We start from the raw sequence: 16,336 nt of genomic DNA on the forward strand, positions 1-16,336 counted from the left end.
TACTGATCTGGCAAATAACCCAGTCTGATCAGAGAAGTTAGACGAAATCCAAAAACCATACCAGAATTCTTGTATATCATTTTTTGTCATTCACTACCATGCACTATGAGTTTAATGTCACTGAAGCAGACATCAAGTCATATGATTTTGTGCTGGCATAATTCTCACCATGAAATGTCACTTACAAAAGGACTGTGCAGGCTCTGCTATATAGACAGATGTATAGGGACATATGAATATTTCAAAAATCTGTAGTCAAGAGAGGCACTGGCAACCAGTCATCTAGTTATTGAATCGGCTTTGTCAATAAGGACGTGGGAAAGAGGAAAGGATAATTAGAGTTCTTTCATAGCTTTCCCTCTGCAACTTGTAAATTGGATCCTGTAATAGATGGCTTGGAAAACTCATGAATGCATGTAAAAGGGAGAGAATCCTGTGACTGTCCTTTCTGTCCTTTAGGTTCATCCCTAGTGCAGATAGAAGAAAAACTCTGACCATGGCACTATTATGCTGGTATAATGATATTTATAGTAGGACAGACTACACATAGGATTGGCATGTGTGTTTAGTCACAAGATAGCTTCCAAGACTAAATATAAGTTGTCTCATACTCTAGTCCAACAGCATGAACAAAAAAGATGCCTAACTGATGGTAGCTGTGGTGATGAACCTGCTGGAGATGTGGCAAATTGGTAAAGTAAGGCCACTAACTTTTTATAGCCAAATAGTTAAACAAGTTCCCAAAGCCAGGGTAAACTGACAGATAGGTAAACTGACACACAGGCACAATACTTTTGAGCTTTTAGATCACTGAGTCTCAAAGGTATAAAGTCTAGTTTCAGTATGTTTTGAAAAGAGCAGCACATGAAGCAGGGAACTGACTTGTGAAAATGCTGACAAATTTGAAATCATTTGCTGAGTCATATATATTTGTCCCTGCTTTTGTTGGCTTTCTGCCATACATAGACACTCACACAAATATTTTGAATAGTTGCTCCTCATGCAGCCCCTCCCCCCATATTCATGTGTGAATAAGGAAATTTGCATACCAATATGGTTATTTTTCCACTAAAGCTTCTAGAGTTTTGGTCATGCCATAAGGAAAGAGGAGCAACAGCATATGACTTAAATGACAAACTGCACATTGTACGCCATGTATAATAAGTGAGTTGTGAAAGACAAAGTCAAAGTTCATGAACATTTCACAGACAGAAATATGTTGCATAACGCACTTAGCATTTAATTTCAATTAGCTAGAAAAAGAGCAAAATTCAAAATCTGTTCACAGACAATTTGCAAAAGGGAAAAGGGCTAAATAAAATTATTTTCCACAAATGTACCACCGTATTCTAGCTTCCTGCAAACATTATTCAGGTGAAATTTTAAACAAAACTCTGATTTTGAAAAGGGTAGTCTAAATGAAATCTAATGCCAAAAGCTGCAATGCATACCATACTGGTGTAGTATAGCAATATCAGTTGTTGGTTTTACTTCACAGGGATGTGAGCAAAGGGCATAAATGTTCATAGAATCAGGCCACCAAAGTACCCTCATGTAGTTAGTTGTGAATATGAAAAAGCTGTGTATTTTTTCCAAATGTTAGTCATGTTTACTTTGCCAGAATCAAGACAGGATTTTGGCTTTAACTGTGAATCTCTAAGCCAGCAAAGATACAAGGCTTCCATGTGATCTACAGTTTGAAAATAAGGAAGATCTGTTCAAAAAGTGAACTTTGGAGTTAGATTCAATAAATTTTATATCTGAGGATTCTCGCTGCAGAGTGCAATCTAAGCTGGTCAAATTAAAATATACAAATGTTGATAATGACTCATGGATTTTAAAGCTATAAGGGAGAGTTGTGACTATTAACTTGATTCACACTCTCATTTCACCAAAGAACTGCTTCAAAAACCTTAAAGAAGTTTAAAAGTGCACTTTAGAAAAATATCTTATTACATTTCAGAAACTTTAGGGAATAGATAGAGTGTCCTATCCTCAGATTATTTGTTCTACAGGTTAAATATCAATTATTAGGAGAGATTTTACCAGTTCTTCTAGATAGGTTTCATACAAGTTGATAGTTATATATATTCCATAAACAACCTCACATATTCTCTAGTCAATACCTTTCTTATCTGACCTCTGTGGGTTTTCCATAACTAAAGTGTCTATCTAACTATTTCTACAACCTTTACAGTGAGTAAAAGTGTCAGAAATGCGACTAGATCAGCAGCTCGGTATATCAATTTTATGTGAAGTTGTAGTTCATCTACCTAAAGATAGAGCAACCCTCTTCGAGTAGGGCACAAAATTATAGTACTCAGTGCATGGTTACAAAAATTTATGTGTGAAATCACTGTAAGATTTGTTCTTAGAAAACCGACTTGATGTATAAGAGAATCTGTAACCTACACTGACTTGAGAGCTGACATCTTTTAGCTTGAGCTCTTGAGGCCTCTGATCCTCCAAAATAAATCTGTTTTTCTTGGCTCTGTACAGGATTCCATAACAGAGGGTGACTCCCTGAGATAAGGCACCAGTCCAAACTCATCAGCCAGTTAAAAGCTGATGAAGATCCACAGTATTACTGACTGGAAGGCAATACACTGTTGGTGCATCTTGTATTGTGGACTTTCACAGTCCATACAAAATTATAACCAATATTTAGAAACCCTGACCCAGTGGTCAAGATCAGGAATCTTACTAATGAAGGTTCTTACAAATCTGTCAGTAATCTGCCTAAAACATCATCTTTTAATCAATATTGAAATTATCTCACTCTCAAATCTTTAAAAACTACTTTTAAATCTTTAAAGAATACTTTAAATACTAATCCGGTTGTTCAATCTAACCACTGTCAGGAGTGGCAAAGGCAGATGGGGAGATTCAAAATTAGCTCACTGTCTTGTTTAAGTCCATAACTCTCAGACTCATGATCTGAATGTGTCCCATAAAGAGCTCTGGATGAATTAAAATCCATGTCCAGTCTATGTGGACAGCTCTTCCATCTGTGATCATCTGATAAAACAAGTAGCCAAAATTAATACCCATAGTATTTGGCAGGTATTCTGGTTTTACTTATGAGCATTCATGCTCTCCGGACATCTGCCCTTGCTGCATGCTCCACATAACATTGTGCCCAGTTCTTGTCCCATGCTCATACAGGTCAACATTTAGTTCTACAGTCAAGCATATTTGGCACTCTGCAACCCACACCTCTACCTTCACTGTCAGTGTGAAGCATAGCATTCTGCCAAAGTATTTTGTTCAGAAAATGTCATCATGAAATGTTTTGACATTTAAATAAAAAAGATTCCCCTTTATTCAGTTGAAATTATTTGCTGAATTCCACTTGAATCAGTGAATAAATTTGGTCATGTCCAAAAGAAATCATAATTTTGACAAATTTATCATTTACAGAGAAACATTTTTACATATTCTGTTAAGAGATACACCTGCATACTCAGATGTGACATTACAATTATATTTGTAGGTGTTTTCCATGGCAGCCTACCAACAACCTGATTAAATCACTCATCTCCTCTTCTCAGGACAGATTCAGTAACAACTGAGACCCTTATGAGAGTATTGAACAGCGCAAGCTTCCTTAATGTTTGTTTGGCACTACTCTTCCTGTTATTCTGATACTCTGTAAAAATCATAGAATTCAAAAGGCTCTTAGGGATAGTTAACACAAGAACGTAGTGCTGTATAACACAGAAATGTAGAAATGGCTGGCACAATTTCTAAAGGTAAATATTTTGCTTATACTGCTTTGTGTGTTGAGGCATGATTCTCTTCTAAAACCACAAGCACACACAAACAAAAATTCAATACCCTCAAATGAAAACAAAACAAAACAAAAGAAAACACTCTCTGAAAAATTACTTTCAGAGATGGAAGGTCCTGTCCCAAAACCTGCAGAAGTCAATGAAAAGATCTACTGACTCCTGTGGGCTTTTGGAGCACATTTTTCATGCACTACTAGTGAGTGCAGAGCCTACACTCCCAGACCAACTGCAATGACATACTAACAGGCAGGAATGTTTCTTTAAATTGTATGGACATTTTATTATTAAACATTCATACTTGTAAAGGCTTCTGCACATTGCACACATTGCACACATACACAAAAAACCCTTAAAGATGGGACATAAACATAATCTGATTGCCAAACTGAATACCCAATTGAATCTAGTGTTAGATATAGTCCTGAGGTATGGTTACAGTGCTAGAATATAGAAACCACTACATTCATATTCTGGCTATTACACTAACTCTATTGATGTCCAAAAAAGTAAAACAACTTTTCTGCTTCCATTTTCCCTGCTGTAAATACTGGCAAAGGGCTTATTTATATCTGTATCTGTATGTAAACATCAGACGGATAACAAACATGTAACAGTAAATTTACAAATAGATCTGTATCAATCTGCTTTTTTTTTTTTTTTTTTTTGTAATGTTGACCCTGTACAAGGAATAATGTTCAGTGAAAACAGTGCTATGAAGTATTTAAATGTACATATTTTATGAAAAATGTCATTTTTCTTACTAAAATTCAGTTATAAAAGAAAAAAAATAAAGCAATTTTCTCATTTAGAAAAAAAATAAATAACTAAGAACTAGTTTTAATTATCCAACAAAAGCTGTGTTGTTCTTTCTTCCACCCAAGACAAAATGCACCAGGTACATGTTGTTTACTGTTATCTTTGAAGTCATGTTTTGTAAGCTCCCTGTCTTATTTTAAAGGTGCCCTACACCTGGTTGTGATGGCTCTGGCCATGTGACTGGGAACTATGCATCACACAGAAGGTAGGAATTGTCCCATGTTTTGGGACTGCAATGGTTGGTGTTCTTGCCAAGCAGCATCAAGAGAAGTGGCTTTTGTTCTGTGTGTTTCTTTCAGCTTATCTGGTTGTCCCCGTGCCAGGAAAGGTGGTATCAAAGTGACTCCTACCAAGGAAGAAAAAGAAGACCCTGAGCTAAAGTGAGTACAAAAACACAGGTCTACTAGCTGTGAAAGGAGAAAAAAAAAAAAAAAAAAAAAGAGTTCAGGAGTTGATACATTATAGGAAATAACCTACTTAATCTGAGCTATCTGAGAATATGCCCCAGAGCTGGAGCCAAACCAAATGTTTCTGCTTCTGGTGAAGCTGATGGAGTCCATCAACTTGGAGCTTAAGCAGTGAGGAAGGATTGCTGTATTTGTTTGCATTGTTTCTATTGTTTTAAACAGTAAAATTTTCACTAAAAGCAAAAACTGAAAACTCAGTAGAAATTCACTGCATGACTTACTTGAGTGTGGATTCCATTAAAAACAGTAAGTGATAACACTCAATATTGTACTTTATGCTTGCTGATAGGAGAGAAAGCATAACACTGACAAAGCAGCACAAAAATAAATAGCTCCAGTGAGGCCGCACCTCAAGTACTGTGTTCAGTCTGGGGCCTCTCACTACAAGAAGGACATCGAGGCCCTGGAATGTGTCCAGAGAAGGGCTATGAAGCTGGTGAAGGGCCTAGAACACAAGTCCTGTGAGAAGCAGCTGAGGGAACTGGGGTTGTTTAGCCTGGAGAAAAGGCAGGCTCAGGGAAGACCTTATTGCTCTCTACAACTGCATGAAAGGAAGGAGTGGGGAGCTGAGGGTCAGCCTCTTCTCACGGATAACTAGTGATAGGACTAGAGGGAATGGCCTCAAGTTGTGCCAGGGGAGGTTTAGGTTGGAAATTAGGAGACATTTCTTCTCAGAAAGAGTAGTCAGGCATTGGAACAGGTTGCCCAGGAAAGTGGTGGCATCACCATCCTTGGAGGTGTTTAAGGAAATGTTGGATCTGATGCTTAGGGACATTGTTTAGTGGGTGATATTGGTAGTAGGGTGATGGTTGGACCAGATGATCTTGGAGGTCTTTTCCAACTTTAATTATTCTATGATAGATAGATGGATGGATGGATAGATAGATAAGTAGAGAGATGAATAAAAATAACTTACTTTGCAAGTATGTGCATGAGACAGTACAAGTTTTCCAGATATAAAAACCTACCCTCTGCTTCATGCCAGAAACATAGATAGAGAAGAGAGAATGGTGACTTTTCATACACTTGTAGATTGTGATTTATTGCCTGTGATAGAATTTCAAAATTCTTTTCTGGCAAAACAATATCTAAATGAATTGTTTAGTTTCTTAGGCTGTCCAAGTGCACTTGAAATTGCCTAATCTTAAAATCAGCTGAATTCCCAAAATATCTTGACATGAATTGGATGCTCAGGTAGAGTGAGTCCCAGGAGACCGAGTCTTAAAAATTAGTGCAAAGTGGCATAGGCAGCTGGATGTGTTTTCTCAGACTTTCTTGAGACTGTCTTCACCTTCTATCTCTATTGAAAACATGGGTTCTTTTGCTGTGTTTCTTTAGATGTCCAGTGATAGGCTGTGATGGCCAAGGTCACATATCAGGTAAATACACTTCTCATCGCACTGCTTCTGGTTGTCCTTTGGCTGCCAAGAGACAGAAGGAGAGTCCTGTCAATGGGTCTTCACTATCCTGGAAACTGAACAAACAAGAGCTGCCACACTGTCCTTTGCCAGGCTGCAACGGGCTGGGTCATGTTAATAATGTTTTTGTCACCCACAGAAGGTATAACTTTGTGTTTTCTCTTTTCATTTTCCTTAACATTCCACTGTTGAAATGGCAACAAATGAGGTTACAGTCTGAATAAATTGTGCTGGTCGTTTAAGTAACGAGACAGCTTACATTGCAGCTGATATTGGTCAGAATAAGTTTGAGAGAGCTGGGATAAACTTTTAACTCTTATTTTATGTTCCCATTACAATGTGACTTTCCAAGTTCTTTTCTTCAGATTACCACAGTTTCTATATGATTTAAAATTTAACAGAGTTCTTCCTTAGGCAAATATGGAATTGTATCTATATATCTTTTATAGAAAATGCAAATATCATTGAAATGTCAACAGAAAAGATTTAGCAAGAGGAATAGCTGCATTCATTTAATCTTTCTACCAGTGGAAAAGCTGTTTTCATAAACTTTGTATTTAAATAGCTAGAACCGCACACACACAAAATGTGTAGAATTCTTATGGGTTACATCAGTTTGCAGTTACATCAATCTTAAAACAAAACTATTCTTACAAAGTAGAAAAAACATACCAGTAACAATAAACACCAGGATTTTATGTATCATTGTGAAAACATGAAATTATTTGAACATGTTGAATTGATGTTACTCAAAGTACATGGCTTCAGAATTATTACCTGGTAAATTTTGGTCTTTCGCATATAATGGCAATTAAATCTCTATTCTATGCCTCCTTTGCTTTTTTTTTTTTTTTTTTTTTTTTTTCTAACACTCTGAATCAACTTCTCCAAGAATGTCTAAGATGACTTGAACAAATTCAGTTAGAGTAAGTGCAGTGTGATTCAACAGAACTCCATGTTAAAAATTCACAGCCTTTGAACTCTGTTTTTTAAAGGCCCCCCATCAAGCTCTGTTACTCTTACTCTTTCCTTTCCTTTCAACCCTTTGTATTGATGAGCTGCTCCTGTTTCTCTCTCTCTCTTTTTTTTTCCCCCCCCCCTTCTCAGCCTCACATCTGGAAGTCCCAGCGTGGCTTTGCCATAGCCCACTTCCAGTTCAGGACTAGACTTGTTTTTTAGTTATTTGGCTGTAAAATCCACAGAAATACACAGTTACACAGAGCTCTTAGTTCAGCTGTTGAGACAATGATCCAGTTTGGGTGACCTGTTGGCAGGCCTCTCTGCTACAAGCTGCTGCATCCTTGCTGAATCTATCAGCAGCAGAGTCAGATTGCCTGCTCTGACCCTACCTCTCCTTATGAGGTGTTTGCTGCTGGAAAGCTCCCAGTCCTCAAATACAGCTACCCAGGAGGAAATGCGCACCATAAGTCTCTAGGTGAAATTTTAAACAGCCTGCATGTGAGCCTTAGCTTTTAATGCTATCGCCTTATCTATATGGAGCATGTAGTGGAATCAGCCCATCCAAAGAATGCTGAAGGATAAATTAAAGAGTTTTGAACTGCTCATATGTAAAATTATAGAGTCCTCTCTGTAATGGAGAAGAAACATGCAAAGCAGTGGATTTGTCCAGTTACTTTCTTTATGAGCTGTATCCTATGCTAAGGTGTTTTCATTATGACACCGCTTTAAGTTGGGGCTAATTAATTTATTCTAAGCAATATGAAAGCTTCAAGCCAATAACATAAAAAGTATGTCAGCTGATTGCAACTCACACATACGGATGATTTCTGTCCTACTTAAGGCTGGATTACACTCAAGATCACAGCATTAATATAGTTTCATGATATTATATCCTTTCATAGCACACTTGAGATCCAACAAGTCAAACATAGTTTTGAGACCTTTTTCCAGTTAGTTATCAGCTCTGGACAGAGAAACTAAACAGTATTCCAGAACTGGAGAACTAGCACATTTCCTTGTATGGCTTTTAACTAAGCTGGCAGGAAGCTAACTTAAACCTTCAGCAGTTTTTACTTATTTATTTTAAAAAGTCTGTTAAGAAATTTTGTTTCACACACACAAAAAAAAAAAATAAAAAATCCTGCTAGGATAGGACAAATTTTTTCTTCACTTCTTACTTGGTTACATCTGAATACAAATTCCAAATCCTTGAGCCAGTTCTTCAGCTTATAGGTGTTTCCTTATTATTTATAAAGATAGTATTACAACAGTGCAATTCATCTTACCCCTTTAGTGGGCTATAAAAATTGCCTCAGGTAATTACCATCTGATGAAATTGTAAGCATTGAAATAACAAAATGTAATTAAATGTGAACGGTGGTTAAAAAGCAAACTGATTATATAGTAGAACAATTCAAAAAAAGCTATTACAGTCTATAGGATATACCCAGAGTTAATATTGTATCAATCATTATTATGTATCAACAAAATGATGCAATAGTTGTGCACCACGGAAAGCATCTCATTAACTAATTGTTTTTAAGAATGGTAAACTTGCCATCTTAAACAACCATACTGCCCCTTTCCTCTGAGCAACAATAGTTTATTTGTTTATAAGTGGTGGAACTTCAAGAATTCTGTAAATGCTTCTCCATGCAACTTGATAATAGCTCCCAATGCTATTTTGATTATTCTGAAAGTGTTGTTTACTTATAAGTTGAGATTTCTGTGCCAATTTTCAAGCTGGAATATACAGTTAAATAGCTCTTTATGAGTTATGTCATTCCCTGAAGCTATGCTATAATGGCAATCGTGACGTGACCTTAGGTACAGAGGTCTGTCCAAGTGCATGATAATATTGCCTGAAAGGATTGTTGCTATTTTCAAGTCGGTGCTAATGTTTTTTTTTCCTATATGTTTCAGCCTGTCTGGTTGTCCTCTGAATGCACAAGCCATAAAAAAGGGCAAAATTTCAGAAGAATTAATGACTATCAAGCTTAAAGCAAGTGGTGGTAAGGAAATTTGTAAAAGATGATGACATTTATTTAGATAGAAGGGCCCTGACTCCCATTTATACTTATGCCCCTTTATGCCATTCTATCATTAATTCTCACTCCTTTCAGTTGTCTCTAGCAATAACTAAACTTGAATTAAAAAAATCTTTGCATGAGAGAAAAAATTATTTTCATTTACCTCATGATAACTCAACATTTGTCATATGCTCTCATTTTATCTCAGAACATTTTTTTTTTGTTTGTTTGTTTGGAGACAATTTTAATTGTGTAATTAGTAATAAACAATAGATGCAGATCAGGCAAACTAGCTGACATTACTAATGACTAATGACTAAAATAGAAGAGAGGAAAACTGGATGTGGAAATTGACTTCTCCCAACTTGAATACAACATGGTTTAGTTTTAAGTGTACAGTGTTTTGACAACTAAAAGTAAAGGAACAACTACCAAATAGGTATAGGGGGAAATATATAGGAATCTGCTTTATTATACCATGTTCTTTAAATAGATAAGAGACAGGAATAAGAGAACTTTGTCTTTATGCCTCCAAATGCTGAACAAAACAGCTGTGTCACACTGGACAAGAGTTTGCTTCGACATGCCCCATCTCTGTCCACACTACCTCTTGGGCAGGGACTGCTACTGATAAATTTCCCAGTTTGACTTGCTAGCAGACTCGGTTCTGGGCTGTAGGTTTTAAAGCAGAAACAACAACTACTGTACTTTCTGACGGCAGAGTTTGTCTCATTGTGACAGTAAGCAGAAAGAAGGATATGCATTGCCAGCAGTCATAGTCGCACAGTATTGTGCAGGACAGGGCTTTCAGTAAAGAGCTGAAGATATTTTTTTTTTTACGCTACCTAAATTGTGAGGATGTAAAAGTCCTCCTATTTATTTTTTTTTTCCCTGTAATGCGTTTTAGCTTCTTGATAGTTTCCCTTTTGCCATCATTTAGATTTCGCTATTTATCACACCTATCTAAGACTGTGCTTCTGCCAAATAGAGATTTGCCCCCACAGAACTTCTTGCAAGATCAGAAGCAGACACAGATAAGCTTCCTGAAGTCAGCAGTTATACTATTGGAGATGTTATCCTGGGGTTGTCCCTGTAAAGGAGGCTTGCTGCTACATTTTGTTTAAAACTAAAACAAAATTGTAAATACTCCTTCATGTTTCATTATATATGTTCCTCTTCGCAGCATTTCCAGAAGTTTTTTCCTTGCTCCTTTCTCTTTCTTTGAGCTTGTGGTTGCATGTTGTGCTACAAAGAAGAAAAAAAAAAAAAAAAAGAAATGAGAAACACAAAATCTCAGAAAGCATTAATTATGCCTTACATGTTTCAGTTTATATAGATGCTTTAAAGTTAGGAGAAAAAAAAAATACAATAAAAGCAAAGTCACAGACAATTTAAGGATCAGTCATTTGATCAAAAGCCTGTTACCTTCCTCTTATTCAGTAACAGCATACCTTGCTACTCATATATTTATTTTTATGTAGACACTTTAAATCTGATATTGGTATTTTTAACTATTTCCAGGTATTGAAAGTGATGAAGAAATCAGACACTTGGATGAGGAAATAAAGGAACTGAATGAATCCAATCTTAAAATTGAAGCTGATATGATGAAACTTCAAACCCAGGTATGACATCAAAGCCAAAGTTTTAACTATTTCTTATGCTATTTAAAGACAACAAGTAGATAAAATATGTAAATTATATGTTTAAATGCAGTTATTCTTGTGTGGGCTCTTCACTCTGTAGCAATTAAAACTACCCAAATCCTACACACTTTCTTTGTCAAGCTCTTTTGTTTGTTTGTTTGCTGTAAATAAGCAGCAAATTCCTGGTTATTGTCATAAAGATCTGGTGAGTGATAGGCTAATGGCAGTTCAGAGCTAATCTCGGTGAGCAGAAAAAAAAAAAATATATATATATATATATATATATATTTATAAAACAAAACATTTGTTTTCCTTTGTTGACCAAACCTTTGTTGAGCAAACCACAGAGTCCCATGACTGCTGTAAGAACCCGGGTTAGGGAGGGCATCACCTCTTACAAACATGCTCTGAATCTTACTGCAAATTGATTTTGTACCTAAAACAATCTAGTTTAGTTTACTCACTGTCTATTTTTTAGTTTACTCACTGTCAAACTATTTAAATAGTTTGAATTTTGCCTGCAGGCAACACCTGGTAAAGGATGGATGCCTTTTGCTAACTTGTACAGCAGATTAGTTTGAGGGAGAGCTAGAGAAAAGAGTTGTTCACTGTCATTCTTTTGTAAACTGATGGGATTGAATTGCCTCCAGGTGCTGGTTGTGGTTCTGTGGAGTGAGCCAGGTATGTTCCTCCACACGGAGATTCCTGCATGCACCTGGGGAGTCACCTGGGCAAACCAGGTCAAAGCACGAGCAAAAACTTGCTTAATATTTTAGTGACACTACAAACTGGAGAAAAAAAGTTCTTAAATAAGAACAGGTCTGGAAACTGCATGTAAATCTGAACTGATCCAAAACAGAGTGCAGCCACACCCCTCTGTATTTGCACCTTCCTGGCTTGTATGCAGTGCTGATTCATGCTGTTTTTGTAACAGCCACAGCATGTGTAGTTTAAATACGGGTGGAGTTTATGCCACCTGTGCTGAATCTAAATGATCGGGCTTCACACTGCAAAAGTTGCTGAGATATCTATTCCAAATTGAATGTCAGTGAGGGTTTTTGTGTATTTTTTTTTTTCCATAACTTCTGGACTTCTGTACACTTTTTTTTTCTGTACACTTTTTTTTTTTTCTTTTTGTCTCTCCTTGGTCTCACTTTGCTATTTGCACAGAGATGGCCTAATTTATTTCAACAGATTTCTTCCCCTCTCCCCCCCCCCAAATTGCTCCATGGTTGTACTGGGTCTGGCTGGAATGTTAACTTTCCCGGCAGCAGCCCATTCAGTGCCGTACTCTGTACTTGTAGCTGGAACAGCAGTGTTATCACACCAGTGTTGTGTCTACTGCTGAGCAGCAGTGGCACAGCATTGGGCCTTTCTCTAACCCTCCTAGGGGGTGGGCAAAAAAGTGAGGAGAGAAACATCACTAGGGCAGCTGACCTAAACCAATCAAAGGGATATTCCATACCATGTGGTGTCACACTCAGCAATAAAAGGTGGAAACAGGAAGAAGAGGGGAGGGGTGGGCTCTCGTTGAGAAGACGTCGGTCCTCCTCTCGAACACCGGCTGTGTGCGTTGAGGCCTTGCTTCAAGGACGTGGTCAATCATCGCTCATTTGTGGGAAGTAGAGAGTAATTTCTTTCCTCTGCACTTCCATATCGCTTTCATTTATTTTGTTTGTTTGTTTTCCTCCCTTTTTCCCCTTTCCCTTTTATTTCCCCTTAGTTAAATTGTTTAGTTCATGGTAGTCTTTATTTAATTATTATAATTATTTCCCTTTAATTAAATTATCCTTATCTCAACCCGTGAGTTGTTCTTTGCTTTACTTCTCCCCCTCCTTATCTAAAGGAGGGGGAGTGAGAGAGCGGTTGTGGGGTTTAGCTGCCCAGCACGGTAAAACCACCACAATGGTGAAGACAGCCTGATCAGCAAAGCGTGAACTACAGCTGAAATAACATGTTCCCTGTATGGCTTTTCTCTACCTCCATTTAGTCTTGTCTGGCCAGAAGTTAGGCTGTCTCAAGCATGCTCCAGACAAGAGGCCTCAGTGGGGTGCAGGCAGGCAAAATGGTTCTTCCCCCAGGGACAGTCCTGGTGCATGTCAAAGACTAACCTGCCCACAGCAAGAAAGAGATTTAAGCAAGACAGAGGGATGGAGACATCCCTCAAGGAGAGGGTGGGCAAAACACCTGTGGACTATCTATCACTCTATCACTCCCTGCTTTGCAGGGCCAAGGGCTGCCACCACAGGGGAGCTGGGCAGCAGGGACTATTGCTCCCCTGCCATTGTCGCCTTCAGTTTTTCAACGCTGCTTTTGACATAAAACCCTTAAGGGCTCAGCGTATGCCCACCAGGTTTGTGCTAAAAGGACACCATTTTGCTACCTCAGGTGCTTTTTCCTGCTGTTTCTAAAAACCCTGTGTTTCCATTCTGTTGGTTGGAGATCATCTTTGCAATTGTGTGCTCAACCGCTCAATTTCCTTCCCACTGTATTTTTCTCCTGTTGTTTTCAGCCCTGTCACTAATCCCAGGCAGCTCACAGCTCTGCCCTCCACCCAGGAGCAGGACAGGAAAGTAGCACAGCTGCTAATAGCGTTGTCACTGCCATTGTGGTCGATCAGCAGGGGTGCTGTAAGAGCAGGACAGCAATGCAAACATCAGCCTCCTTTTTCTTTCCTTCCACCACCCCTGAGGCCACACTCTCTATCCCAGCTCAGCACGGACCCCTCCTTCTCTGAGCTCATTTCCATGCTCCTCCAACCATGGTGCTTTGCCAATGCAGTGATTCATTGTGAACCTACAGCAAGGTCCATTGGTTCAGAGCAAACTACCACCTTGTTGTGACTATGCTGTGGACTGGTTATATCCATCCTTAAAAAAAGTGCCTGAATTTCAGCTCTACTGTTGCCTCTCTCACAAAGAAGTGCTGGCCAGTTTGGGTTCAAACTGCAGTTACAGCACTGCCAGGAGTCCGTGTGACTGTGTGCCTGTGTTTTGTAGATCACGTCTATGGAGAGCAATTTGAAAACAATAGAAGAAGAGAACAAACTCATAGAGCAGAACAATGAGAGCCTGTTGAAGGAGCTAGCTGGCTTAAGCCAAGCCCTCATCTCCAGCCTCGCTGACATTCAACTTCCACAGATGGTAAGACCACAGCCAGCAGCTTCACACCTTCTTTGAGTCTGCTTTGCCAGCATCTGAAGCAGCTGAGCAAGCTCAGGGACCAGCAGGAGTGCTGTAGATGCAGTCCTGGAGAGCAGAGCTCTCCTTAGCCTAACTTACTCTTTAGTGATGCTGGATCATGAATTCTGCTTGCTAATAGTCTCAGTTGCTTCCAAGACCGAGCCAACGCTGGTGTTTCTGCCCAGTACTGCAAGACACTCCCTATCCCTCCCTATCTCAATGTTTACCCTGCACAAGGTGTGAAAATTTCACAAGAATCTGTATTCACTGTTAGCACCTAAGTCAGAATTTTTACCTGTTTCATCCAGCTCAGTGCTGTGATTCTTCTGGAGTCAGCAAAGCCTCTCAAAAACTCCGCATCCTGTATGTCTTGCAAACACAGACCAAATCCACAAAAGGTTGGTCTACAGAATTTCAGTCCCCTTTCCAAATCTCAAGAGAAACTCTGGGAAATTAGGTGAGGACAGGTTTATGGACATCAGCCATATTCCCAGAGTCTCAATAGGAAAGGCCTCAATAGAAAAGCAACTTACACTGAAGATAACATCTTCAAGCTCTTTTCTTGCTAGAAGTGTGTGTGGTTGCACACAAAACTCCATTTCTACAAATCCTTCATTAGTTTGGATGACCATCAGGTTTATAACTTCTCCCCTCTTGCCTTATCACTGCTTTTCCTTGCTTTGGGGTTGGATGTTTTTTTGTGGCGTTTTTTTTTTGTTGTTGTTGTTTGTTTTGTTTTGGCTTTAATTTTATCTCCTACAATTATAATCTGTTTTGTCTTCATTTAGGGGCCAATCAGTGAACAGAATTTCGAAGCATATGTAAATACACTCACAGACATGTACAGCAATCTGGAACGGGACTATTCCCCCGAATGCAAAGCTCTGCTGGAAAGTATCAAACAGGCAGTGAAGGGCATCCATGTGTAGGATGTGAAAGCTGCTGGGCAACAGAAATTACTTAACAGCAGTAAACTCCAGATGGATCTGTTAGGAGTTCATGTACTGCTAAGGGGTGTAGGTTGCCATGCTGCATTTACAATTGCAACATTGCACTATTTTTTTCCCAGCTGACTTAAAAAAAATAAAAAAGAAAAAGAATAAAAACACAACAGACTATTTGTATTAACAGCAATGCACTCTGTTAGTATTTATTTCAGTACAATTCCTTTTTTTTTCTTCTTTTGCACTCAGTTTTTGTAAAGTGAATGTAAAAAGTGTGTGCGACTATTTTTTATATTTTTTATTTATTTCTAATCAAAGAGTTTTGTTGTTTTTGTTTTTTATCTTTTAACAGCATTTTTGCAGCCTGCCATATTTTTACAAATGTGTTTATTAATTTATTTTCCAATGGGATTTTAAATAGACTGAAAGTTATACTGTAAATTAAATAACTTGCTGGGTTTGTACAGGAAGAAAAAAAATATGAAAGTTACAAATGACTGAACTGTGGTTCTAGTTTTATTTTCCTCACATCCTGCTTTTTTATAATGGCTTTGTATCAGAAATGGGTTTGCTGTAACGTTGAGATGTGAAGATGCACGGAATGAGAAGATAAATGGTGCCCACTAGTGGGGAACTCGGGCTCTTTAAAAGCACAGTATGCTGGAAAACAGTGTGTTAAAGAATACGTTAGCAATAATGAAATATAGCAATCAGCAAAGCACTTGACTTGGCTGTGTGATTTAGCCTATGCGAATGATTACTTAAAATGTTTCAAGAGAACTTCAGATTTATTTTGCCACTGCAGTTTTTTTCAGAGTCAGCTCATGGAGGGAAATGACAATTATCTCTAAACAAGAATGATAATTTGATAGGACTGGTACTCTTTTGGTATGATACATTGAGGTTTTAACCAAGTGACCAGTATTGCTATGGATTTGAAACTGAAAAATGCAAACACATCCCAAGCTGAAGATTTTGTACATAACGAATCAAACACATCTCCCCCTGAAATGGCATTCAATACTGGTTTGAACTTACGGCCGTGGAGAAGGCTACAGTCTGGAGAGGAATGTTACTCCAGT

At 38.2% G+C, this 16,336-nt stretch overlaps 1 protein-coding gene across 4 annotated transcripts in view; it reads left to right on the forward strand.

Moving 5' to 3' along the window:
• The window catches only part of ST18 (ST18 C2H2C-type zinc finger transcription factor), a gene marked incomplete at both ends in the record, with an annotated part of 170,400 nt that extends 155,161 nt beyond the window's left edge, over nt 1-15,239 (forward strand). For all 4 annotated transcript variants that reach the window (XM_084282930.1, XM_084282931.1, XM_084282932.1 and 1 more), the window contains 7 exons: nt 4,750-4,812; nt 4,907-4,987; nt 6,413-6,634; nt 9,376-9,464; nt 11,004-11,107; nt 14,128-14,271; nt 15,099-15,239. In XM_084282930.1, the coding sequence (XP_084139056.1) occupies nt 4,750-4,812; nt 4,907-4,987; nt 6,413-6,634; nt 9,376-9,464; nt 11,004-11,107; nt 14,128-14,271; nt 15,099-15,239 (844 nt within the window). The remainder of the gene's footprint in view (nt 1-4,749; nt 4,813-4,906; nt 4,988-6,412; nt 6,635-9,375; nt 9,465-11,003; nt 11,108-14,127; nt 14,272-15,098) is intronic.
• Between the last annotated feature and the right edge of the window lie 1,097 nt (nt 15,240-16,336).

Source organism: Netta rufina (genome assembly GCF_964035555.1).
Source record: "Netta rufina genome assembly, chromosome: 2".
Taxonomy (NCBI): domain Eukaryota; kingdom Metazoa; phylum Chordata; class Aves; order Anseriformes; family Anatidae; genus Netta; species Netta rufina.